General features: G+C 47.0%; 1 protein-coding gene across 3 annotated transcripts in view; it reads right to left on the reverse strand.

The window, feature by feature from the left end:
* Positions 1–22,185: 22,185 nt before the first annotated feature.
* tmem248 (transmembrane protein 248) overlaps positions 22,186–27,866 on the reverse strand; it is a 43,297-nt gene continuing 37,616 nt past the window's right edge. For 2 of the 3 annotated variants that reach the window (XM_038814151.1, XM_038814152.1), the window contains 2 exons: positions 24,781–25,022; positions 22,186–24,282 (listed from right to left, as the gene is read on the reverse strand). In XM_038814151.1, coding sequence (XP_038670079.1) covers positions 24,795–25,022 — 228 coding nt within the window. In that variant the 3' untranslated portion in view covers positions 22,186–24,282; positions 24,781–24,794. The remainder of the gene's footprint in view (positions 24,283–24,780; positions 25,023–27,866) is intronic. The other variant, XM_038814149.1, reaches the window with a different exon arrangement.

Below are 27,866 nucleotides of genomic sequence, written 5' to 3' on the forward strand. Positions count from 1 at the left end.
ATGTATTTTGTAGCCTGTTTGCACAGTGGTCGCCATTCTATTGGCCAAGTTCGCAGTGACATCAATTCACAACGAAACACAAAACGTTTCAGCTAATAGTTATTGCATTTTTTTGTGTATTAAAATGCTAACTTTTGTTTGCGCGTGCTAAATGAAGGAGAAAAACTGCAAATACCAAAATCAAATGGTGTAAGTTACACTATGTTGCTGTTACACTAAGAATGCTGTTCGACTAGTTCATGGCATTTTATGTATTTCTCAGATATGGGCAAATTACTGAACCAAGCCGAGATTCAGTTTAACAGGCAAAACCAGATTGGGGATAAACATTTTAAGCAAAGAATTCTCAAAATTACCAGGTTAGTTCAATATATTTTTTTCTCCAAAACTCTGTTTTTTTATAAATATATATATTTTTTGTGCACAAAATGTATAGATAGAGATAGTCAATTGGAAATTTTCTGCTGTAACTCAACCAATGAGGTATTAATGCCTTTCCATTTCTTATGTGATCCAAAGAAGTCTAATCAGAATTCGAAAACACTGATGCACAGGGCCGTACAGTGGTTAGCACTGATGCCTCACAGCTTCAGGGTCCCGGGTTCAAATCCTGCCTCGGGTGACTTTCTGCACTTTCTCCCCTGGGTCTGCGTGGGTTTGGTCCAGTTTCCTCCCACAGTCCAAAGATGTGCAGGTTAGGTGGATTGGCCATGATCAATTGCCCCGAGTGTCCAAAAGGTTAGGTGGGATTACTGTATTACGGGGAATAGGGTCATGACAAGGTCCGAGGTAGGGTGGTCTTTCCAAGGGTTGGTGCAGACTCAATGGGCTGAATGGTCTCCTTCTGCACTGTGGGGATTCTATGATTCCTTTCTCTCAATCTCCTGAATTTTTCAACCCGCGGTAAAGTGATGCCTGCTGTTGATGCTGGAGCGGGAATTTCACTCACAAGGAGGGATATGCGTCGGCCTTGACGTGGTTCTGCAGTGTTCTCCCATGCGGGCAAAATGGACAGATAAGGTGGTGCAGCAAACGGGGTCACGCTCACAGGGTCTATCAAAAACAAACTGCTGCAGTATCTGGCAGAATTAATATTAAAATGTCACTGGATCAAAGATCAAATCAGATAAATATGAACCAATATTTTTTTAAATGAACATATGCACTGTGGTGAACATATTATAGTAACCATTCACCACTATACTACATTGTATCACGCTGTTGCCCATGTGGGCTCCACCTATGGACCATTGTACTGTACTACACTGATTGCATCATGTTGTCCTCATTGGCTAGGATGTTTTAATTATGATCAAAGTGACTTAGAAAACTATTTCCCCCTGAATAAACCAGTCCTAAACTGTTGTGGTGAAATACATTGGGCACAATCTCCCCCCAAAATTTCGAAGCATGATCTCCGGCGGGAAATACGGTGAGGCTCCTGTTGGGTGGGTCAGCGCAATCCAGATTGCAAGCCACCCACTCTTAGAAATATGCTTTTGGAAGGGGGAAGAATTTTGCCCCTGCACTGAGGGGGGGCCTAAACACACCAGCAAGCCCGGCTTCACAGAGATCGGGGCACCATTTTTAAAGGGAGCACAGATCTCAAAGTGACAGTAAATCCCCCCCCCCCCCCCCCCCCCCACCCCTTCACAGTGTCAACCTGACACTATCCCTGGCACTCTGGCCATGCCAAGTGCTGTGCCAGTGCACTTCCCTGTGATGTTCCCAATCACCTGGGGGCTACAATGGCCTCAGAGTTCCCCCTAGCGTGGTAATCATTTCTGGTCTCCGATAGCGGCCCACAGAGATAGGACATATACTCCATGATTCTTGTGAGGAAAATGAGGGTTTCTTAGTTTTTTTTCCCCAATATCATTGTCACGCAGGTGGGTGGGAGAATAGCAGGAGCCGAGAGAATTCGGCTTAAAAGCCCATTTTGAATACTTAAATTCTACTTCCCACCCAGTGAGGGCGTGAAGCAGATCACGTCCGGTGGAGCAGGCCAGCAGCTTGGCGCACTGTTTGGCGCCTAGCGTACATCCCGTTTCAGGGGCGGGATTCTCCCACCCCCACGCCCCCGCTGGGTGGGTGAATCGCCGGGGGTCGGGGAAAATCCCGCCCCCGCCGTCCACCCAATTCTCCCGCCCCCCCAAAAACCGGCCTGACGTGAGTTGCACCGCCCGCCTCTGAGAATGGCGGGCTCCGGCGCGACTCAATGGGCGCCAACGCCGCCCGAATTCTCCGGCCCGCGATGGGCCGAAGTCCCGCACGCCTATAGCCGGTCCCGCTGACGTAAATCAGAGTAGGTCCCTTACCGGCGGGACCTGGCGGCACGGGCATGCTCCAGGCTTGCTGGGGGGTCGCGGGAGGATTTGGCCCTGGGCGATGTCCCCACGGTGGTCTGGCCCACGGTCGGGAACCCACCGATCTGCGGGCAAGCCTGTGCCGTGGGGGCTCTCTATTCATCCGCATTGGCCGCTGTGGTCCTCCGCGATGGCTGATGCGGAGACGAACCCTCCCACGCATGCACAGGGATGACGCCCAGTACGCGGACTCGCACTGGCTGGCGGAGGCCCTTCAGCGCCGGTTGGCGTGGCACTAAGCCCCTATCACACTGGCTGGAGGGGTGCCAACCACTCCGGGGCGGGCCGAGCCCCTGAAGGTGCAGAGGGCTCTCCAGTCCAAAGATGTGCGGGTTAGGTGGATTGGCCATGCTAAATTGCCCGTAGTGTCCTAATAGTAAGGTTAAGGGGGGGAGTTGTTGGGTTACGGGTATAGGGTGGATATGTGGGTTTGAGTAGGGTGATCATTGCTCGGCACAACATCGAGGGCCGAAGGGCCTGTTCTGTGCTGTACTGTTCTAGGTTCTAGGTTCTAGGGACCTCCCGCCCCCGGGTATGGGAGAATCACGCCCCAGACCTCTCGGAATTCTCCCGACATAGCAGGATTTATGGTGGAGAATTGCCTCAGTTGTTGCTAATGGTTGGATCAGCCTTATTTCTCATCAGTGGCCAGATCTTTCCTTTTAACCATTTAACACAACTCCAGGATCTCAGTGCTAGCGTGCACACACCTAAGAAATCCAGGTCTTTTAAATAACATGCCAAATCCGATTAAAAAGATGGATAGAAAAGTTATATAGCAGCATAGAAGCAGTTGTCCGGTTACTGTCATGTGTTTGCTAAACAAGTGCAGGATCATATGAATCGCACCAAGATAACATCCACCACTAAAGCTCAAGTGCTGGCCATTTCCTGGCTCTACGTTACAAGTTGACTCACTAAGATGCTTCAGTTATCATGAATGATGGCGGATCTCCATCCTGCAATTCATTTTTAAAGTAACATAATCACAGATGAGCCAAGCCAATTCTGCTTAACTTATTTAATCCATCTAACATGACCCTCACGTTTCCTCATTGCAGCATCCACTGTGAACAGATACTGCAGTTTTCGGCTGTTGTACCTGATGTGTTAGGCAGGTTGGTTCGATGTGGACTGCATTCGATGCAGGGAAGTTAGAAACAGATGTCAAACACTTGAGAAGATCCAACACTGTTTTATTCAACTATAGAACTGGTATACATGTTCAACTGTGGGTCGACACTATACTGATCTGACTGGTGACCTTATAGTAGCCTGACCAGACTTACTAGCTACCGCATGGTGTTTGCACTGGCTAGCTTGTGGACTCTGACTGTCTCAGTAGCTGGGTCCCGAGAGAGCGGGAAACCTAGCTCTGGCTTTATAGTGGTAGTGTCCTGTCTGGTGATTGGCTGTACTGTGTTGTATGTTTACTGGTCATCCTGGCTGTACTGTGTTGTATGTTTACTGGTCATCCTATGTGTCAATCACTGCCTGTCTGCATCTCATTATATATATGAGTGGATATTATGACAGTACCCTATCTGGAAATTAATCCCATGATCACCGCTTTGGATGTAAATAAGAAAAAAATGATAGATATCATACCTTTAAAGGGGTTGCACTTGTCTATTTAATATCAAACAGCCACCGCCAATACAATTGTTCAAACTGTTCTCCCATATCTTTGAGTTTAGCCTTTTAAAACTTTAATGCTCATGCATTATGGTCTATATTTCAGAAAGATGGCTTTTAGATTAACATTTACAATTTTGCTGCTGCTGTAAATATTGAAATAGGTGAGGTTAACATTTAAAGAGAAAAAAAAGCCTAAAAACAAATTGGTCATCTGCCCAAAATAAATTCCTCCTGAGGGTCTATAGAGATAGGACACGTACCCCATGATTCTTATGAGGAAAATAGTTTTTTTTTGCAATATAATTGTCATATACTAGAAAACAAGGGCATGACTGGTTTATTTAAACTGAAGTCGATTAGACTGTAAAGGTCAGACCATCAATATAGGAGGTGTGAAGGCAAGTTGTTGAAAGGGAATGAACCAGGTGACCAAGAAAGCAGCTTCATCAGGAATTTACATTAGGCAGATCAGTGATTTTAAAGTTGATCGTTGAATTTCAGAAGCAACATATACAATTGGGGGAGGGGGGAGGGGGGGGGGGGGGGAGGGGGCTGTAAATGTGTGGGACAAAATACTAAGTTTACTTTATCAACAGAGTAGCCATAAAATAATTTTTAAAAGTTGGTCCATTATGGGAAGGCCACAAATCTACTTCTAAAGGCCAGTAGAAATAATCGAGTGGAAGGGTAGAAAGGACAAAAACATATTTAAAGTGAGAATGAAGGCTGTTGTGGACGGCTGTGAGATCTTGAACAAGACAATGTTTGGGCAGCACGGTAGCACAGTGGTTAGCACAATTGCTTCACAGCTCCAGGGTCCCAGGTTCGATTCCCGGCTTAAGTCACTGTTCTCCCCATGTGTGCGTGGGTTTCCTCCGGGTGCTCCGGTTTCCTCCCACAGTCCAAAGATGTGCAGGTTAGGGTGGATTGGCCACGATAAATTGCCCTTAGTGTCCAAAATTGCCCTTAGTGTTGGGTGGGGTTACTGGGTTACGGGGATAGGGTGGAGGTGTGGACCTTGGGTAGGGTGCTCTTTCCAAGAGCCGGTGCAGACTCGATGGGCCGAATGGCCTCCTTCTGCACTGTACATTCTATGATACAATGTGAGTTGAAGCCAGACCTGTGAACTAGTTTTGCCACCACCCTCAGAAAGGTGAAGCCTGTATAGAATTTCCCATAGAGCAGCAGGGCATTGTTTTGTAATTTCACTGAACATTTCTATGGATTGAAAATCTATGAGGACTGTTGCCATCCAAAGGAGGTTTAGGTAGGAGTTTATTTTGAGCCAAAATATTTTAGAAAATGTTTGTGGAAACTGTTAATTGGCGAAAAGGGTTCTTGTGTTTTAAGTGTTATTTTTTCCCTTTGGGGTGTGGGCAACCTGGGACGTACTATCCGGCGCGCCATAACATTCCCTGACCCATATATTTAACAATCCGAGTTTCTTCAGATTGGAAAGCTGCTAATCTAGATCCAATTTGTAAAAAGATTGACAAGGCAACAAAAGAAAAGTATAGGCTCAGCTCGATGTCACTGATAGACAAGTGAGGAGGGCACTCAGCAAAGCATATACCTCTACTACACCATTAATGTTATTGGAATTGCGCAGTTGTTCCTTGATGCTCTGTAATTACAAAGCTGAAAAAAGGAATCTTTTATTAACTGCTTGCATTTCAGAAGCTTTTGGCCAATCTATATGCAAAATCTGCTCCGAAAATGCTGCTCATATTTTGACTGTTGTGATAAATTCCACCATACCAGCTGAGGCAATCCACAATATTCTAAAACATCAACAACATTCTAAATAAAACAACCCACTAAATGTCAATTCACCCCATCTCCCAATGGTAGCAGATCCTTAAAAAAATTCCAAGATCTGAAAAAAAACTTATCAGTTCTTCTGTGCAAAGGATTATCCACCACCATTTCAGCCAGTTGTATTATGATGCCACTACAAAATATACCTTTGACCCCCTCCGTCATCATTCCGAAGGGACCGTTCCCAAAATGACGCCTTGGTCCATTCCCCTATCAACCCACCCGCAACACTTCATCCCTTTCCCAAGACACCTTCCCATGGAATTTCAGATGTAATGTTATGGGCCAGGGTTTAGAGAACACCAAAGTGTATCATGGAGTTCACCTGACCCACAACTTTTAATAGATTTTGGTTGTGGGAAACACAAGGGCCCACTCTACAGGTGACCTACCTAAACTTCCTTTGGATGGCAACAGTCATAGATATCATAGAATATCATCTGTTTGTGCTGTTTGATTTCGCATTTTAAAGTGTTTGGAAAATGTCACTTAAGCATCCATCACACACAGTAAACCTGCAGCCTATCCTAATTGGTTCTGGATATCTATCGGCACACACTGTTTAAAAATATGTACCCTGAATTACCTTGGGGCCTGTTGGGTGGTGTTGAATACACTTACACTCATCAAAACTTAGAAAATAAGAGCAGGTGGAGGCCATTCAGCCCTACGAGCCTGCTCTGCCATTCATTATGATCATGGCTGATCATCCAACTCTAGCCTAATCCTGTTTTTTCCCCATATCCTTTGATCCCCTTCACCCCAAGTGCTGTATCTAACTGCTTCTTGAAAATATGCAATGTTTTGGCCTCTACTTCCTGTGGTAACACATTCCACAGGCTCACCACTCTGGGTGAAGAAATTTCCCATCTCTGTCCTAAATGGTCTGCCCTGTATCCTCAGACTGTGACCCCTAATTTTGGATACCCACACCATCGGGAACAACCTTCCTGCATCTACCCTGTCTAGTTCTGTTAGAATTTTCTAGGTTTCCATGCGATCCCCTCGTTCTTCTGAACTCCAGCGAATACAATGCTGATGATTTAATCTCTCCTCACGTCAGCCTCACTATTCCAGGAATCAGTTTGGTAAACCTTCCCTGCACTCCCTTGAGAGCAAGAACATCCTTCTTTCAGATAAGGAGACCAAAACTGCGCACACTATTCAGGTGTGGTCTCACTAAGGCCCTGTATAATTGCAGAAAAGACATCCCTGCTCCTATACTCTAATCCTCTCACAATGAAAGCCAGCATACCATTTGCATTCTTTACCGCCTGCTGTACCTGCATGCTTCCTTCAGTGACCGTGTATGAGGACACCCAGGTCTTGTTTCACATTCCCCTCTCCTAATTTATGGCCATTCAGATAATAGTCTGCTGCCTTGTTTTTGCTACCAAAGTGGATAACCTCCCATTTATCCCAATTCTACTGCATCTTCCATTAATTTTTCCACTCCCTCCAACTTGTCCAAATCACACCAAAGAATCTGCATCCTTGTCACAGCTCACCCTTCCACCCAACTTGGTGTCATAGATATCATAGAATTTGCAGTGCAGAAGGAGGCCATTCGGCCCATCGAGTCTGCACCGGCTCTTGGAAAGAGCACCCTACCCAAGGTCAACACCTCCACCTTATCCCCATAACCCAGTAACCCCACCCGACACTAATCTATAATCCTCATAGATTTTTAATCCATAGAAATTTCCAGTGAAATTACAAAACAATGCCCTGCTGCTCTATGGGAAATTCTATACAGGCTTCACCTTTCTGAAGGTGGTGGCAAAACTAGTTCTACACTCAACAGAGATCTAAAGTACTTTTAAAACAAAACAATGTTTATTCTATGAATCCAGTTAACATTTTATAAACACACAGTAAACATTTTAGGAACTATCAACTCAAATACTCCCCCCATAGAATACAGTACTCTATAAGTAACCCTTAATCTTTCCTAGCAACATCCATAAGATAAATACCTTCTTTAACAAAGAAAGCATGTTTAAATTCTCTACTGAGAGCAGTTATCACTTTTAAATTAGCAAGTGATCTGAACACATTCTTTACATGCAGAGCGAGATCGAAATTACAGCTTGTTTGGCTGGATGCAGCTCCAACTCTGAAAACAAAACTAAAACACAGACACACACCAGTTTTTTGCTCAAAGCGAAAGTAAAAAGCCACAGACCAAAACCCAGCTCCATCCACACTCTGACATCACTGCAGCTATTTGATAAACACCAATTTCTTAAAGGTACTCTCACATGACAGTAACACCTGCCTCTTTACCTCCTCCCTCCTTGCTATCCAATAGCCCCAACACTCCTTCCTTGAGGAGCAGTGATCTACTTGTACTTCTTTCATTGGTCACAATCTTCCCAAAAAGGAACAAAGTCCCCGAGCAACCGTGTATAGCCGCGTGTTTCCCGGCACTCGCAGTGCCGAGAAACACATGGCTATTCAAAGCGACTTGCTGTGAATAAGGGACCTGAACGGGTATCGCTCCGCACATAAGCCCGTTTTGTACAATGGGGAGCTCTGCTCGCTGAAACTCCCCATTGTAGAAAGAGATTGGGATGCTATTGTTAAATAGCGTCCCGATCTCCAATGCCCGGAAAAGAATCCCCGACCCCACCCCCCAGCCCAAACGGAACATTGGAGGTCCCCTCCCCCCACCCCTTACACCGGGCAACCCTGAACTGCTCACACATGCGCAAAAAATGCCAACCCCGTTCATGGGGAAGAGTACCAAACTACGCTTGTCTGAGGTCCCTGAGACAAAGGGATTGAATCCCAAAGCCTCAAGTACCTCAGGAATCTGCACATTAGAATAAGGCTTACTGCCTCGCTCTAATATGCAGATTTACCAAAACATAATCCCAACATCGTGAGCGGGATTCCCCTTGCAATGTCTCATGAGAATGTGTTGAATCTTGCAAAGCGTTGAGCCAAGTAGGTCCCTGGAGTGGGGCCTCCTGGCTTTCAATAGCCACGCTGCATCACGGCGAGCTGACTTTCCGGCAGAATGGTCGGAGGATCGCGTCCCCTGTCTATTTGTGTTTGCTACTTGATCTATATTGGAGAGATCAACGGCAGACTGGGTGATTTGCTTTATGGAACACCCTCAACTCAGTCCACAATCATAACACTGACCTTCTGGTCACATGCCATTTCAATTCACCATCTCACTCACATTTCTGTCCGTGGCCTGGTACAATGTTCCAGTGAAGCTCAACGCAAACTGGAGGCACAGCACTCAACCTTCGGATTCGGTATTTTACAGTCTTCTGGGCTGAATATGGAGAACAAGGGACTGGTTTAGCTCACCAGGCTAAATCGCTGGCTTTTCAAGCAGGCCAGCAGCACGGTTCGATTCCCGTACCAGCCTCCCCGGACAGGCACCGGAATGCGGCGACTAGGGGCTTTTCACAGTAACTTCATTGAAGCCTACTCATGACAATAAGCAATTTTCATTTCATTTCAATTTCAGACTATAAACTCTGAATTTTCTTTTCCCTTAAAAGTGCCAGTCTGTATAGTCATTTTGGGGGGAGTTTTCAGACAGTGCTGAGTTATATTCTACTTCAAACATATTTTGCAATATCGCTGACCTTTATTCAACTATTAACACTCACTCTGGACTAAATATTTTCTGTCTTTAATCCCTTTTCCTGGTGTTTCATACTATCCTTTATCATTTAGACTCCATTGCTCTCTAAACTATTCCTGACCTCTTATGCTGCATCTGCTCTTCCTCCCATTTTTAAACAGCATAAACCCATCACATCATACACCCTTCAGTTCCAAATAAGTGTTGTATTGGACTCAAAACCTTTAAATACTGTTTCTCTCTCCACAAATTCTATTGAAATTTTCAAACATTTGTTTTTAAAACAGCTCTTCCCTGGGTCACAGCTCTATGTTTGTAATAAATTCTCTTTAAATCCATCCATTAGTTTCTGGGATGTATTGTTCAGATAGTACACCCATGTTTATCTAATACAAGATAGCCAGGAGGGAACTGAAGAAAGGGATTAGGAGAGCTAAGAGAGGGCATGAAAAATCTTTGGCAGGTAGGATCAAGGAAAACCCCAAGGCCTTTTACACATACGTGAGAAATATGAGAATGACTAGAGCGAGGGTAGGTCCGATCAAGGACAGTAGCGGGAGATTGTGTATTGAGTCTGAAGAGATAGGAGAGGTCTTGAACAAGTATTTTTCTTCAGTATTTACAAACGAGAGGGGCCATATTGTTGGAGAGGACAGCGTGAAGCAGACTGATAAGCTCGAGGAGATACTTGTCAGGAAGGAAGATGTGTTGCGCGTTTTGAAAAACCTGAGGATAGACAAGTCCCCCGGGCCTGACGGGACATATCCAAGGATTCTATGGGAAGCAAGAAATTAAATTGCAGAGCCGTTGGCAATGATCTTTTCGTCCTCGCTGTCAACAGGGGTGGTACCAGAGGATTGGAGAGTGGCGAATGTCGTGCCCCTGTTCAAAAAAGGGAATAGGGATAACCTTGGGAATTACAGGCCAGTTAGTCTTACTTCAGTGGTAGGCAAAGTAATGGAAAGGGTACCGAGGGATAGGATTTCTGAGCATCTGGAAAGGCACTGCTTGATTAGGGATAGTCAGCACGGATTTGTGAGGGGTAGGTCTTGCCTTACAAGTCTCATTGACTTCTTTGAGGAGGTGACCAAGCATGTGGATGAAGGTAAAGCAGTGAATGTAGTGTACATGGATTTTAGTAAGGCATTTGATAAGGTTCCCCATTGTAGGCTTGTGCAGAAAGTAAGGAGGCATGGGATAGTGGGAAATTTGGCCAGTTGGATAACAAACTGGCTAACCGATAGAAGACAGAGAGTGGTGGTGGATGGAAAATATTCAGCCTGGAGCCCAGTTATCAGTGGTGTACCGCAGGGATCAGTTCTGGGTCCTCTGCTGTTTGTGATTTTCATTAACGACTTGGATGAGGGAGTTGAAGGGTGGGTCAGTAAATTTGCAGATGATACGAAGATTGGTGGAGTTGTGGATAGTGAGGAGGGCTGTTGTCGGCTTCAAAGCGACATAGATAGAATGCAGAGCTGGGCTGAGAAGTGGCAGATGGAGTTTAACCCTGACAAGTATGAGGTTGTCCATTTTGGAAGGACAAATATGAATGCGGAATACAGGGTTAATGGTAGGGTTCTTGGCAATGTGGAGGAGCAGAGAGATCTTGGGGTCTATGTTCATAGATCTTTGAAAGTTGCCACTCAAGTGGATAGAGCTGTGAAGAAGGCCTATGGTGTACTAGCGTTCATTAGCAGAGGGATTGAATTTAAGAGCCGTGAGGTGATGATGCAGCTGTACAAAACCTTGGTCAGGCCACATTTGGAGTACTGTGTGCAGTTCTGGTCGCCTCATTTTAGGAAGGATGTGGAAGCTTTGGAAAAGGTGCAAAGGAGATTTACCAGGATGTTGCCTGGAATGGAGAGTAGGTCATACGAGGAAAGGTTGAGGGTGCTAGGCCTTTTCTCATTAGAACGGAGAAGGATGAGGGGCGACTTGATAGAGGTTTATAAGATGATCAGGGGAATAGATAGAGTAGACAGTCAGAGACTTTTTCCCCGGGTGGAACACACCATTACAAGGGGACATAAATTTAAGATAAATGGTGGAAGATATAGAGGGGATGTCAGAGGTAGGTTCTTTACCCAGAGAGTAGTGGGGGCATGGAATGCACTGCCTGTGGAAGTAGTTGAGACGGAAACGTTAGGGACCTTCAAGCGGCTATTGGATAGGTACATGGATTAGGGTAGAATAATGGAGTGTTGGTTAACTTCTTAAGGGCACCACGGTAGCATTGTGCATAGCACAATTGCTTCACAGCTCCAGGATCCCAAGTTCGATTTCGACTTGGGTCACTGTGTGGAGTCTGCACATCCTCTCCGTGACTGCGTGGGTTTCCTCCGGGTGCTCCAGTTTCCTCCCACAGTCCAAAGATGTGCAGGTTGGATGGATTGGCCATGCTAAATTGTCCAAAATTCTATGAGTAACCTCGGACAAAAGTTCAGTGCAATATCGTGGGCCAAAGGGCCTGTTCTGTGCTGTATTTCTCTATCTCTATCTCTATAGTCAACCTTCAATGACGCAGGTAATAAAATGTCAAAGAGTCCATAAGATGCTACCAGCAATGACTTCCTGTTGCGGTGATGCGGAGCTAAGCCGCACGTTTGGTGGCTCCCACTATTTTTGGCTCTTTTAAGGGCCCGTAGCGGCGCTGGTTGGACTTTTCCCGGTGTGGGAATACATCTGCTGTGTCTTATCTGCCGGTGGGTGGACTGGGCCAGGAGCGGGGCGGTCAAAAAATCGGCTTTGGAGCAAAGAAAGGTGCGAGGCAGGAAGAACAAATGGCGGCGGGCGGGGAACCGGCAGCGTCGCAGGAGCAGCAGGAGCTGCTTCAGAGAGCTGAAAGCTGAGCTGCTGGAACCGCTAAAGGCCTCACTTGACAAGCTCATGGCGACTCAGACGGCCCAGGGTGCAGAGATCCGCGAGTTACGGCAAAAGGCCTCGGAGAATGAGGATGAAATCCTCGGCCTGGCAGTGAAGGTGGAGTCGCACGAGGCGCTCCACAAGAAATGGCCAGCGAGGATGGAGGAAATGGAGAACCGCTCGCAGCGGAAGAACTTGCGGATCCTGGGCCTCCCGGAGGGGCTGGAGGGATCGGACCTGGGGGCCTATGTGGTCTTGATGCTGAACTCGCTAATGGGAGCGGGGCCAGCTCCAAGGGCCCTTGGAGCTGGAGGGTGCCCATGGAGTGTTGCTGAGAAAGCCCAGGCCGAACAAGCCGCCAAGGGCGGTGCTGGTCCGTTTTCACCGCTTCGTTGACCGAGAATGTGTGCTGAGATGGGCTAAAAAGGAGAGGAGCAGCAGGTGGGAGAATGCAGAGGTCCGGATTTATCAGGACTGGAGCACGGAGGTGGCGAAGAAAAGGGCTGGTTTTAACCGGTCGAAGGCAGTGCTGCACCAGAGAGGGGTGAAGTTTGGCCTGTTACAGCCGGCACGCCTCTGGGTCACTTATAAAGACCGCCAGCTCTACGTTGACTCCCCGGAAGAGGCCTGGGCCTTTGTCCAAGCAGAGACGCTGGACTAGAACTGAGGATTGAGGGGGGGTTGGAGACTGATGTATATTGTCCGGAGGCTCTGTTCTCCCTTGTACTTCTCTGTTGGTTTTTTAAAAATAATTATTTATTTTTGTTCCTTTCTCTCTGGTGGCAAGCTGGGGAGATGTTTTGTAGGCCTGCTGGGGCGCGCGCCTTTTTCTTTCCCGCGTTTTGGGTCGTGGGGCGGGGTTTAAGTTGGAAGCGCGGGCTTTTTCCCGCGCTGGAGTCGGAATGGGAGGGGTCTGTACCGGTCGGGGGGAATGGTGGTTGGGTTACACCGGAGGGGGGGTCGTTGGGGTGGCGGGAGCAGCCAGGGTCAGCAGGATTCGGCTGACTTACGGAAGTACGATGAGAGGGGCAACGCAGCTAGGGGGAGGGGAGTGTTGGGGGGGGGGGGGGAGTAGGGGGATACCGGGTTGCTGCTGGAAGGGCCGAAGGGGAACAGATGGTGCTAGGAGGGGTCGAGATGGGGATCTACCACCGTGGGGAACAGGCCGTGTGGTACTGCGGGCACGTGGGTGGCCGAGGGAGAGTTATGGCTGACCGGCGGAGAGGGAGGGGGAATAGCCCCCCGATTCGGCTGGTCACATGGAATGTAAGGGGGCTGAATGGGCCGGTTAAGCGGGCCCGGGTGATTGCGCATTTGAAGGGGCTGGGGGTGGACGTGGCTATGCTCCAGGAAACGCACGTTAGGGTGGCGGTTCATGCAAGGTTGAGAAGGGGGTGGGTTGGGCAAGTGTTCCATTCGGGGTTGGATGTGAGGAACCGGGGTGTGGCGATTTTGGTGGGAAAGTGTTTGTCGTTCGTGGTGTCGAGTGTGGTGGCGGATAGCTGTGGCAGATACGTAATGGTGAGCGGTAGACTCCAAGGGGAACGGGTGGTGCTGGTTAATGTGTACGCCCCAAATTGGGACGATGCAGGCTTCATGCAGCGCATGCTGGGGCGGATTCCAGATCTTGAGACGGGGGGGCTTGATAATGGGAGGAGATTTTAATACAGTGCTGGACCCAGCACTGGATCGTTATAGGTCCAGGACCGGTAAGAGGCCGGCAGTGGCCACAGTGCTGAGGGGGTTCATGGACCAGATGGGAGGGGTGGACCCTTGGAGGTTTATGAGGCCGGGGGGTAGGGAGTTCTCGTTCTTCTCCCATGTCCATAAGGCTTACTCCCGGATCGACTTTTTTGTCTTCAGCAGGGCGTTGATCCCGAGGGTGGTAGGGGCGGAGTATTCGGCGATAGCCATATCAGACCACGCTCCGCATTGGGTGGACCTGGAGCTGGGGGAGGGGAAGGACCAACGCCCGCTGTGGAGGTTAGAGGTGGGGCTGCTGTCGGACGAGGAGGTATGTGGGCGGGTCCGGAGGTGTATAGAGGGATATTTGGAAACTAATGACAGTGGGGAGGTGCAGGTGGGGGTGGTCTGGGAGGCGTTAATGCGGTGGTTAGGGGGGAGCTGATTTCTATTAGGGCACACAGGGAGAGGGGGGAGAAAAAGGAGAGGGAGAGGTTGGTAGAAGAAATGGTAAGGGTTGACAGGAGGTCCCGGAAAAAGGGCTTCTGAGGAAGCGTCGTAGTCTTCAAGCGGAGTTTTATATATTGACCACCCGGAAAGCAGAGGCGCAGTGCAGGAGGGCGCAAGGGGCGGTATATGATTACGGGGAGAAGGCAAGTCGGATGCTGGCCTACCAGCTCCGGAAGCTGAAGGCGGCAAGAGAGATAGGGGGAGTTAGGGACGGAGGAGGGAGTCTGGTGCGGAGTGCAAGGGGCATTAACAGAGGCCTTGACCCTGACGATGTCCAGGGCATTCATTTCATTGATTTTTGAAGCGAGATAACGACCCCCTCCAGTGTGGGTCTTACAAACCGACCTCGCTCCTCAATGTGGACGCAAAACTGCTGGCCAAGATACTGGCCAGGAGGGTGGAGGATGTGGTCCCGCAGGTTATTCACGAGGACCAAACGAGTTTTGTGAAGGGGAGGCAGTTGAACGTCAATCTGCGGCGGCTTCTCAATGTTATAATGACGCCGGCGGGGGATGGGGAGGCGGAGATAGTGGCATCGATGGATGCGGAGAAGGCCTTTGACAGGGTGGAGTGGAGCTACCTGTGGGAGGTATTGCGGAGGTTTGGTGAGGGATTTATTAGGTGGGTGAGACTGTTGTATAATGCTCCGGTGGCGAGCGTGGTGACGAATGGGAGGAGGTCGGAGGATTTTCGGTTGTGTCCGGGGACGAGGCGGGGGTGTCCCTGGTCTCCCCTGCTGTTCGCTTTGGCGATCGAACCCCTGGCCATGGCGCTGAGGGAATCGAGGAACTGGAGGGGGATTATGCAGGGGGGGGGTGGAGCACCGGCTGTCGCTGTACACGGGCGATTTATTGTTGTACATTGCAGATCCGGCGGGGGGATGCAGGAGGTGATGAGGATTCTTGGGGACTTCTCTGGCTATAAGCTCAATGTGGGGAAGAGTGAGCTGTTCGTGGTGCATATGGGGGACCAGGTGAGAGAGATAGGGGAGCTCCCGCTGAAAAGGGCAGAGAGGAGCTTCAGATACCTGGGGGTCCAGATAGATAGGAGCTGGGGGGCCCTGCATAGGTTAAACTTCACGAGGCTGGTGGAGCAGATGGAGGAGGAGTTCAGGAGGTGGGATGTGTGGCCACTCTCCCTAGCGGGCAAGGTCCAGTCGATTAAGATGACGGTGCTCCCGAGATTTCTGTTCCTCTTCCAGTGTTTACACATGATATCAAAGGCTTTCTTTAGGAGCGTCAGCAGTATTACAGGGCTTGTGTCGGTGCAGAAGACCCCGAGGATGAGGAAGGTATTTTTGGAGCGAGGCAGGGAAGTGGGTGGATTGGCGCTGCCCAACCTGTGTGGGTACTACTGGGCTGCGAACGTGGCAATGATTCGTAGGTGGGTGATGGAGGAGGAGGGGGCCGCATGGAAGAGGATGGAGGCGGAGTCCTGTGTGTGCACGAGCTTAGAGGCGCTGGTGACGGCGCCGTTGCCGCTCTTCCCGGCAAGGTACTCTACGAGTCCGGTAGTGGTGGCTACCCTCAAAATCTGGGGGCAGTGGAGGCAGCATAGGGGGGGGGGAAGAGAAGGCCTCAGTTTGGTCCTTGATACGGGGGAATCACCGGGAGGATAGATGGAGGGTTTTTGAGTTAGCACAGGGCAGGTATCAGGCGGATGGGGGACCTTTTCCTTGACAGGAAGTTTGCGACCTTAGAGGAGTTGGAGGGGAAGTGGGGTCTCCCCCCAGGGAATACCTTCAGGTATATGCAGATTAGGGCGTTTGTTAGGAGGCAGGTGGCGGAGTTTCCGCTATTGCCGCCAAGGGGGGTGCAGGATAGGGTGCTCTCGGGGACATGGGTCAGTGAGGGTAGGATCTCGGCAATTTATCAGGTGATGCAGGAGGAGGAGGAGGCCTCGGTGGAAGAGCTGAAAGCGAAGTGGGAGGAGGAGCTGGGAGAGGAGATTGAGGAGGGGACTTGGGCGCACGCCCCTGGGGAGGGTGAATTCCTCCTCCTCTTGTGCACGGCTTAATCTAATCCAACTAAAGGTGCTGCATAGGGCGCATATGACTGGGACCAGGCTGAGCCGGTTCTTTGGGGGAAGAGGACAGGTGTGGCAGGTGTTCGGGGAGCCCAGCGAATTATACCCACATGTTTTGGGCGTGCCCGGTGTTGGTCGGCTTCTGGAAGGGGGTGGCGGGGACCTTGTCCTAGGTGGTTGGCTCCAGGGTGGAACCGGGCTGGGGGCTCGCAATTTTTGGGGTAGCATCGGAGCCGGGCGTGCAGGAGACGAGAGAGGCCGGTATTCTGCCCTTTGCGTCCCTGGTAGCCCGGCGCAGGATTCTTTTACAGTGGAGGGGCGCGAAGCCCCCGAGCCTGGAATCCTGGATCAACGACATGGCTGGGTTCATTAAACTGGAGAGGGTCAAGTTTAGGTGGAGAATAGCTCCCGACACCAAAATTGTGTCAGGCGGTGGTTTGACAGCAAATCCCGATGCTCCGCCCCCACCAAATTGACGTCATTGCGGCTTTTGCCGTGCGTAGTTGTGACCACGTTTGCATCACTTCCCAAGCCCACCTGCGATGCTCTGCCTCTGATGGGCTGAATCTCGACGGTGCGGGCCACATGTAGTCTCAACAGTCATTAGCCTGGCATGGTGGCCGCAGAGAGGGCGTACGGACAGTATCCAGCACAACCATGCGTCGCCGACAGTCATGTCACTGGCCAGGGGACTTCTGCCATTCTACCAAGGCCGGGGGGAATGGTTGGGAGGTGGGCTGTGGGGTCGGGGTGGACAGGTGTGCGGTCCAGCACAAATGGCACCACCTTTTTAGGTGTGATCGGTGCGTGTGTGGAGGGAGTAGGTATACTTGCAGCTTGTCCACCCTGCGTATGTCAGGCATGGACCCGGCGATTCTCCCACCGTTTCACGAGTGTTCTGCAGGTGGTTCACATGGCGCCGGTGCTAGCCCCTCGTCTGTACCGGAATCATTGCAGGTGTGGCGCCAATTTTCCGTCGTGGATCTGCCATTGGCGTGGGCGCAGCCGCAGGAAGAGAATCCAGCCCAATGTGTTCAGCTCAGTGAGATGATGTAGTTAATGGGAGGAGCCATGGGTTGTAGCAGTCAAGATGTTGAGGTTTTCAGTGTTAGTGTTTGCCTGGAAAGTGAGCTGAGAAGGTTTCTGAGGGATACAGCCAGAGATTCTGCATTATTCTGACAGCGTCTGATCTCTTTCTTTCGCGCAGTCTCCAAAGATCTCTCTTCCTCAAAGTGGAGTGACCAAGACATGTCTTTACAGCAAGTAGTCCCGAGTCGAACTGTATTTAAAAGTGGATTGGGTCTGGAGATGTTTTGATGTTCGAGTAGAAACAAAGCTATCACTGAAGGGTTATTATGTCATTGTATTGATTAGCATTGTTTAAGAGGTAATTGTAATCTATTTCCTTGTGTGATGTGAAAGATTTGTTAATATAAGAGTTTTTAATATATCATATCCCTATTTTGAATTAATCACTCCAGGTGCGAAGTATCCTTCCCTCACAGTCTTGCAAAATTAAAATGTAATATTGGGGTTTAAGTATCCCAGCTGCTGTTGGGGTCTGGTCCAGGATCATAATACCACCTACGCAGATTTTCAGAAAGTCTTTGATAAGGTGCCGCATATTAGACTAATCTATGATATAGCATCTTCTGGAAAATGGGAAGGCAATACAATTGGTCTATGGGTAAGAAATCTGGGCAATGGCAGTGATACCAGTGACATCCTCCACAAATCAGTGTCACTATCTTTATTTATGACCGAGATGTAGTTGGTGGGAGACTGAACTATCTTCAAACAAAATGGTCAACATTGCATCATTCATAAGGGAATATACCGTAATTTCCAGACTATAAAGCGCACCTGACTGTAAGCCGCACCCACTGATTTTGAATTTTTTTTTATTTTGAACATAAATAAGCCGCACACGTATATAAGCCGCAGGTGCTTACCGGTACATTGAAACAAATGAGCTTTACACAGGCTTTAACGAAATACGGCTTGTAACAAAAATAAAAAATTAGCGGTAAAGAATAGCCTACCAAGAAAGTCATTGGTCACTGTGGAGTGAAATCAATCCGATTAAGCTCTTAAGATTAACATAGAATCATCAGTTTGAAACATTAAAAATAAATAAATCATGTGTAAAAAGAAGTATTTTATTACTGATCGTAATCAAGATATCACCAACCCAGGTGATCAGAGTCACTATCCTCCTCTTGTGCACTGAAACCACTGAAGTCATCTCCTTCAGTGTCAGAGTTGAATAGCCTCAGAATTGCTTCATCCGATGTTGGATTGTTTTCATTGTCGCTCTCATCACTCTCATCCGGAGGCAAATTTCCTGCTGAGCTCATGCTGCCCTCTTCAACACGCAGCAATCCAGCTTTTCGAAACCCGTTGATGATAGTGGATTTTTTAAACAATGCTCCACGCTGTCAGGACCCACTGGCAGACTTGACCATAAGTTGCTCTTCGCATGCGGCCCGTTTTAGTGAAGGATTTCTCCCCACTTGTCATCCAAGCCTCCCACTGAACACGAAGCGCCACCTTAAATGCACGATTTAAACTGATGTCGAGTGGCTGTAAATACTTTGTTGTGCCCCCAGGAATCACAGCTGGAATTGAGTTTGTCCTCTTGATGGCTTCTTTCACAGAATCTGTTATGTGGGCCCTCATGCTGTCCAAAACGAGCAATGCCTTGTTCCTGTGAAAGAATCCTCCCGGTCGCTTGCCGTAGCACTCCGTATGCCATTCATGCATTAGGCTTTCCGTCATCCATCCTTTCTTGTTGACTTTCACAATTCCTGTAGGGAATTTTTCTTTTGGTATCGTCGTGCGTTTAAAAATCACCATCGGTGGAAGCTTTTCTCCCGATGCCGTGCAACTCAGAACACAGGTGAAGTGCGTTTTTTCATGCCCAGTTGTTTTCAGCATGACGGATGATTCACCTTTCCTGTTGACAGTCCGAGTGAGAGGCAGGTCAAATGTCAGAGGAACCTCATCCATATTTATGATATTGTGCGGGCCAATGGAATGCTCTGCTATCTTTGCATCAGTGAATTTGCGGAAGTTTGAAATTTTTTCCTCGTAGTCGGGAGGGAGCTGCTGACACAAACTCGTCCGTACCCTGATGGACAGGCCTTTACGTCTCATAAATCTGAGACACCACGATGGTCCACCTCTAAAATTCTCAAACTTCATTGCGGTGGCGATTGTTTTGGCTTTCAGTCGGATCTGTACAGTTGAAACACCTCGGCCGTCTGCTCTCTGCATGTTGACCCAGTCTTCGAGCTCATTTTCTAGTTCGGACCATCTGCTTTTCTTCCCTCTGAAAGCTTTAGTTGTCTTTTTGCACTGAGTCAATTCCTCACGCTGCTGTTTCCAACGTCTTATCATCGACTCATTAAGACCAAGCTCTAGTGCAGCAGCTCTATTTCCTTTTCCAACAGCCAGATCGATCGCCTTCAACTTGAAAGCTGCATCATATGCATTTCTCCGTGTCTTTGCCATGATGAGGGTGACAAAATGACTACCGTAATCAGAATGATGGGATGTTTGAGCGCGCTCGATTTAATCTAAACAGTAAACTAAAAAGTTACATTGTTTTACCTTGACCCGTTACGCAATTTCATTGGTTTAGTGAAAAGAAAGCGGGAAAAATCCATAAATAAGCCGCGTCGTTGTATAAGCCGCGAGGTTCAAAACGTGTGAAATAAGTAGCGGCTTATAGTCCGGAAACTACGGTAGTTAAATTACCAAGATGACCATCCCTTCTCAAATAATGACCAACTCCCCATTTTCTAGGAAGTGGCAGGGTTAAGAGCAGCACAGTAGCACAAGTGGAAAGCACTGTGGCTTCACAGCACCAGGGTCCCAGGTTCGATTCCCCGCTTGGTCACTGTCTATGCGGCGTCTGCACGTTCTCCCAGTGTCGACATGGGTTTCTTCCGGGTGCTCCGGTTTCCTCCCACAGTCCAAAGACCTGCAGGTTAGGTGGATTGGCCATACTAAATTGGTCTTAAGTGTCCAAAAAGGTTAGGAAGGATTATTGGGTTACGGGGATAGGGTGGAAGTGAGGGCTTAAGTGTGTCGGTGCTGGCTCGATGGGGCAAATGGCCTACTTCTGCACTGTATGTTCTAGATCATTTTTCTATTAAAGGTTCCAGCCGCCGAGCATTATAGCTACCTGGGAAACCCAGTTAGATACCAGTAAGATGGTGATGTTCAGAATTTATACCCAGTAGCCAGTCATTTCATCAACTTAGAATAATCTTAAGTAATTTCTGGATGCAAAGATCATATTAGCACCATTCCAAAGGATGAGAATTAAATTGTTAATTTCGAAATTAAGACTTCTTAAAAAGTTAAGACCCTTCAACTACAACTTGAACTTGCATAGCTTTTTACACAGTGAATGTCTGCAGTGAAATGGAAGGAGAGTGAAAGCTATGGAAGGAGAGTGAAAGCTATGGCAGGATTCCAAAGCACATTGGAAAGAACAAATTTTAAACCAAGGCTGAGACACCTTAAATGCAAAAAGCACAGAAAAGAGAACAGTAGTTCACTATAATGGAGCAGCGGTGAGACGTGAACACAAGTACAGGCGTCCATGCTGTATTTAATACCAGGAACACCTATAATTTTTTTCCCCCATCAGTTTATCAGCATTAGGAAACAGAAGGACAGGCTGACTGGCTATCCAGTGGGTAAGCAGTCACTGCTGAGATGCATCTAACATGAGGAAGGGGGCCAGGGGCGATGCTCTGCCATTTGGACAGAAATTCATCGGGAAGTAAGGGTTGGGAATGGCACAGAGAGGCAAGTCAGATACAAGGGATTGAACTCAGGGGATGAAGACCGATTGGATAGAAGCAGGTAAGCTTGCTTGGAACTTGGAGGGGGGGGGGGGGGGGGGGGGGGGGGGGCGGCAAGAGGGAGAGAGAGAGGAGAAAAAGAGGAAGAGAGAGAGAGCATGAGAGAGAGAGAGGCCATCCAACCATTTACACCTCCCATCAGCTGCCAGGTTTCCCCCCCAAGGCCCAGGAAACCCACCTGGCCAACGTTACATTTGAGCCATACTAACTTATTAAAATATTAAAATGATTGATCCATTAAAGCAGTTCAGTCATCCATAAACTCACCAACCACCCTTAAAACCGGAGGTGGGTTGAGGTCAGCTTTACCATTTTTGAAATTTTAACTTGAGCTTTCCAATTAGGGGTTATGCTGATCAAATACTGGACAGCTATATGTCTGTTAATATATTGGTTAAATCAACTGGTACTGATGTCAAACAACAGGGCAAATTAAGTCTTGATGCTTGGACTTACCTTGCACAAGACCAACATGGAAATAAATAATGAAATTTGCATTTAAGACAATATTACTAAAATCAATATTCTTTTGATTGAAATTTGAAAACTGATTTAATTATGAAGTTAGATTATGCCATATTTATATATTGAATGTGGCAATCATTCAACATGTTTTTCTTTAAGCAGTACGAACAATATATTGTGTTATATTTATGAATGCAGTGTTCCAAAATGTACTCATTTTAATTATTATAGATGCAAATATATTACATTCTTATATCCCCAAAGCAATGAAATACAGACAGATCCAAAAGTTGTTCAGCACAGATCAATAATATAATTCTAATTAAGGCAAATACAACGTTTAATCATTGGATTCTTTTATTCAGCAAAAGCATATGCAAATTTTACCCAAAAGCACAGAAACCCCAGAAATCAAAGATTGTCATAAAATAATGTGCTATGATTACAACCATGCAACAAGACGGCAAGCAACACAAGTCACAAAGTTTTCCCTTCCTAACCAAAGTATGGGGCATTCTAACTAGTGCTCAGGCACTTTGCCAATGAACTAAGATTTGAGGCAACATGACTACTGTTAAAAAATCACATTTACATAGGCAATCTTAGTTTATGCACTAGCTCTGAATTAACACGTCTCCACAGTCAAATCAAGAGAAGGGAGTGGAGAATAAGCGACCTCTGCGGATGTGCTGTGCAACATGTACGCCATGAAATATTTAACATACCAGCCAAAACTGCAACAGGTTGCAACTCCAATCAAGGCTGGCAGACTTGAATGTACTTCATTTTAAATTCAGCCTAATTAGCGCCCGCACATTTTACATGCAGTACTGAGCTGGCATCTAACGGAAGAAAGAATTTTTTTTAAAAACAGGCAGCGTCAAGCTGTAAATCATTTGATCTCAGCATAATTGAGCACCAGTCAACCAACCATATGCTTAAATGAAAGTCTGCTTGCCAAAACTATATGTTTTCAGTTTCGAAACTAAACCAACCTCAGTAGCTCTAAGTCGCGTTGTGTGTGTAGATATTAAAAGAAAGCTGCTCGGGGGAAATAAAAGTTATATCCAAAAGTACACAAAAATGGGAAGATTTTCACATTCTTCATTGCTTTTTACCACTATGGATTCATAGTTATCAGGGTATGGACCGAGGATCCATGTGGCTTTGATTCAATCCAGCAAATAACTACGGTTCATTTCAAAACTTACTGAATGAACTGGGGAAGGACCAAAGCACACATCATAAAAGATCTATTATTCTACAGAAACCCAAAGTAGTAGTGTTTTTTTTTAAATTGAGGCCTCAAGAGACCAATTTCACCAATTCTTTTGATTAATATTTAAAGTGTACCAAAGCAACATACTAGTATTAAGATCACATGGGTTACTTTACTCTTTGGGGTGCAAAATGCTGAAATTCAGCAAATTTGACAGCTTGGGAGTTCCTTTCTTTTTACAATCACTGCCAACATTATAAGTAATGTGAATTCAACACAATAACCTGTGAAGAGGGCATATTTTTCATTATATTTTCAACCGGATTATAAATAGGAAAAGACAAATAAAGACCAATAGAAAGATGACGGTTATTAAGGCAAGTTTGTGGACCAGTTTACAGACATGCAAATACACTGATTTGCAGGAGTGTGGGAGATGGGGCAAGAGACGAGGGAGGGTGGTACAGGCAGGTGGAGGACAGAGAAGACAAAGGAAATGGTGCACTATTCCAGCAAGCCATACGGATAATACAGCCAACACTGGCATTTCTAAGCAAGCAATTATGCGGGACAGTAGTGTAAACTGCACAATGAAATCTGTATCCGTTTCCTGCAAGCTGAAGCAGTACTGAATGAAATGCACTATAATATATATTTGTCTTCTTCCAAGTTCCACAAGTTTTAATGCCTTTCTGTCAAGCATTAAGAGATAATAATTGTGCTGAACTACATATACACATCAACTCCAAATACTTAACAGACCATTGGTGTCAGAACTGCAGCATATACCACTACAGCACATATTTCCAACACATTATTTATACATTTGATACAACCTTGAAGTTTTCTTCCAACTCGACAAAGTTCAAGAGTTCAAAAAGCTTCTACAGAAAAAAATGCTTCTGAATGCATGGTTAATCTTCTTGAGCCTCATTTCTATACACCCAGGCTGATGGATTTTTTTTTTGTCTTTTTTAAAAAAAAACGCAGTTAGCATGTGGCACAAGTGCATCGATGGACTTGTTTGGATATATCCTTACAAATATGTACAAAGTAAATACAGGCACTTAAAATGTCTTTGGTTGGAATAAACCAACTTTTCAGGACACTGCGTTCAAAGCGTCAATACCCATTATTTTGGGCTTAACGTGCAAATGCTACAATCTGTCCACTTCCAGTAATGCAGCTGATTTATGCCTCAGATAGTGCAACCTGAAAAAGAAAAAAATGTATGCAATGATAAAGATCAAAATTAATTAGTCAATTAATTTAGCAGCAATCTATAACTAGGCCTGTTTATTTGTCTAGTTTGCTCACTTAGTTAATAAAGCCAGCATAGCACAGACTAGAGTCTTGGTTACACTGATTCCTGGTTGGGAAAAGCAGAGAAATAGTGCCAGAACAGTTAAGGAATACTCAAGGCTAACATTTCCAGTGCAGGATTACCAATATTCAAATAACTATAAAACTCCAGGGGCATCGAGGTGTTCAATAATCAAATGTAGCAGATAATATATGTGGACAATACTAAATACACAAGTAATATTCTTTTAGAATTTTTATGTGTTGAGAATTTAAATATAAGCACCAAGACATCTGCTAAATGCATTCCATCAATATTTAGTTGATGTTGAAAATTAAATTCTAGACAGTAGTACTGATCCAACACACCATTTTAGATTAGGAAAATGAGAATGATTTAATACTCACAATTATGGACTGTGTTAGTGTCTGTATTTAACAGGCATCACGATCAGAGTATAATTTTTCTTTAAATCGGGCTGAGTCACAGAAAAAGAAGGAGTTACCTTTTCTGGACAGAATTCACTATTGTTTTGTCGTACTTTCCCTGGTCGTCCTTTGATAACCGCATAGCAGAATATTGTAATCACCATGACGAACAAAAAATAACTGGTATGCATCAAATGTAAATTAATAAGTGATCGATCATCCTGTGAATAAAATGGATTTTTGTGCAAAAGTATCAGGACCAAAATCAAAGTGGGTTAAATCAACAATACACCACCTGTATTCTTCATTTTACATGTTTTGCCATTTATATCGTCCCCTTATATTTCTGCAATCCTCCTCAGTTGGGAAATGAGTTCAAAGATTTAACCATGGTTTACACAATAAAGAATCTGAATGATGGGACTTCCGGTGTCGACTATGAGGGAGTAGGTCGCACATCTGGTGGCTCCCGTTTCGGTCGGACTTTTGGACCTTTCCCCCCGACATTTTGCACTTTTGAGCGTGGAACTAGAAAGCAATAGTACTCAGGCACTGAACCCATAGTTGTATGGACTTAAGAAGCCGGAGGGACCGTAAACAGCAGAAGAAGTGGTCAAACAAGTGCACAGTGGAGGCTGTGAGAGAGACCAATATGGCCGGTGTCCAGAGCAAGGAGCCGACAGCCCAGCCGACAATGGAGCAGCTGCTACAGGAGGGCTTTTTAGCTCTGAAGCGTGATCATTTGGAGCCGCTCCAGAAGTCGATGGACCGATTGGAAAAAAGGCTGGATGATCAGGCTGAGAAGCTCCAGAAGCTGGATAAGACAGTGGAGGAGCAGGCAGACTTTCAAACGGTGGCGGACAGGGTGATTCGGAGGCCGAGGGATCAGCAAAAAATGCTCCTGGAAAGGCTGGAGGACCTGGACAACAGATCTCGCCAGCAGAATGTAAGAACTGTTGGCCTCCCGGAGGGGGCTGAGGTGCTGGATGCCGCCGCGTATGTGGAGGGTATGTTTCAGAAGCTGTTGGGGAACCAGGTGTTCCCTCACCCACCGGTGGTGGACAGGGCACAGAGAGTGCAGGTGAGGCAGCCGCGACGAGGGGTCCCACACGAGCGATGGTGGTCCGGTTCCACAGGTGCCTGGACAAGGAGTGGGTTCTGCAATGGGCCAAGAGCACACAAAGCTGTACCTGGGACAATAGCACCCTGCGTGTTTACCAAGACTTGAGCATTGAGGTGGCCAGGAGGAGGGGAGGCTACAGGCAGGTGAAGGAGATTTTGTACAAGAACAAGGTGAAATTTGGGCGGCTTTTTCCAGCACGACTATGGGTTACATACGAGAGCCAGCACCACTATTTCGAGGAACCCGAGGAGGCGATGGACTTCGTTAAGAAGCAAGGGCTGGCTCTGAGCTGAGGACTCTTGGACTCATGTTCGAACTTTTAAGTCTATTTTGTTTCTCTCTCGCTTTGAGAGATGCCTGCATGCTTGGGTCCGTTCTTTTTGACCTTTTTAGGTTGATGTATTTTGGTTGTGATGTGCTTTTCTTGTTCTTTTTCGTGGTTTCCCTAAATGTTTCCTTTTTGGGGTCTCTTGTTTGGTTGGAGCTTTGGTACGGGGAAAAATAAAAAATAAAATAGTTAAAAAGGTGTCGTTATGATGGGGGTTTCAGGGGAATTTTTTGCAGTCGTTTTCTGTTTGTGATGGGGAAGGGCTGAGAGTGCCTGGTACTTCTTATCTCTAGCTGTTTGATCTAAATTGCACTATTGTAGGGGATGTCTTTGACTTGTATAGAGTGTGTGTTTAAGCAGGGCTGGTTTGGGGAAGTGTTATGGGTGGGCCGGGGGGAGGGGAGCCACGGAACAATGGATGAGACACGCACTGGCACCGAAGTGGGGAGCCACCAGGCTAGCTGGGTGGGCTAGTCAACGGAAGCCAGGTGTGGGTTTATTCATAAAGTTAGACTAGAGCAGAGGTTAGGTGGTAAGATGGTGTTACTAAGTTGGGGGGGGGGGGGGGGGGGGGAGAGAAGAGAGTTGATCTGCTGGCGAGGATGGAAACTGGACATGGCATCATTGAGGTGGTGATGGGTGGAGCCGGCCAGGAGGTGGGCCAGAGAAAGCGCGACGCATGGCTGGGGGGGATGGCTGATCGGCAAAGGGAGGGGGGGGCAAAGTGCCCCCCCAACCAGGCTGATCACCTGGAATGTTAAGAGGGCTAAACGGGCCAGTGAAGAGGGCGCGTGTGTTCGCGCATTTGCAGGTTTTGAAGGCGGACAGTCATGCTGCAGGAGACGCACCTAAAAGTGGCAGACCAGGTTAGGTTAAGGAAGGGCTGGGTTAGTCAGGTCTTTCATTCGGGGCTCGACACTAAGACTGGGGGGGGGGGGGGTTGCGATCCTAATTAATAAAAGGGTTCAATTTGAGGCGTAGGGTACAGTTGCGGACGGGGGCGGCAGATTTGTTATGGTTAGGGGCAAGCTCGAAGGGGTGACAGTAGTCTTGGTCAGTGTGTATGCCCCTCGTTGGGACGATGTGGATTTTATCAGGATTTCTTGCGAATGAGGCAGTGTGTGTGAGACTCAGGAAATGCATGCAGATTTACCTGCAGATAAATGATACCTAGAACATTACAGCGCAGTACAGGCCCTTTGGCCCTCGATGTTGTGCCGACCTGTGAAACTACTCTAAAGCCCATCTACATTATTCCCTTATCATCCATATGTTTATCCAATGACCATTTAAATGCCCTTAGTGTTGGCGAGTCCACTACTGTTGCAGGCAGGGCATTCCACGCCCTTACTACTCTGAGTAAAGAATCTACCTCTGACATCTGTCCTGTATCTATCTCCCCTCAATTTAAAGCTATGTCCCTTTGTGCTAGCCATCACCATCCGAGGAAAAAGGCTCTCACTGTCCACCCTAGCTAATCCTTTGATCATCTTGTATGCATCAATTAAGTCACCTCTTAACCTTCTTCTCTCTAATGAAAACAGCCTCAAGTCCCTTAGCCTTCCCTCATAAGATCTTCCCTCCATACTAGGCAACTAGGGGTTGGTTTAGCAC

The sequence above is a fragment of the Scyliorhinus canicula genome, chromosome 12 (genome assembly GCF_902713615.1).
Source record: "Scyliorhinus canicula chromosome 12, sScyCan1.1, whole genome shotgun sequence".
Taxonomy (NCBI): Eukaryota; Metazoa; Chordata; class Chondrichthyes; order Carcharhiniformes; family Scyliorhinidae; genus Scyliorhinus; species Scyliorhinus canicula.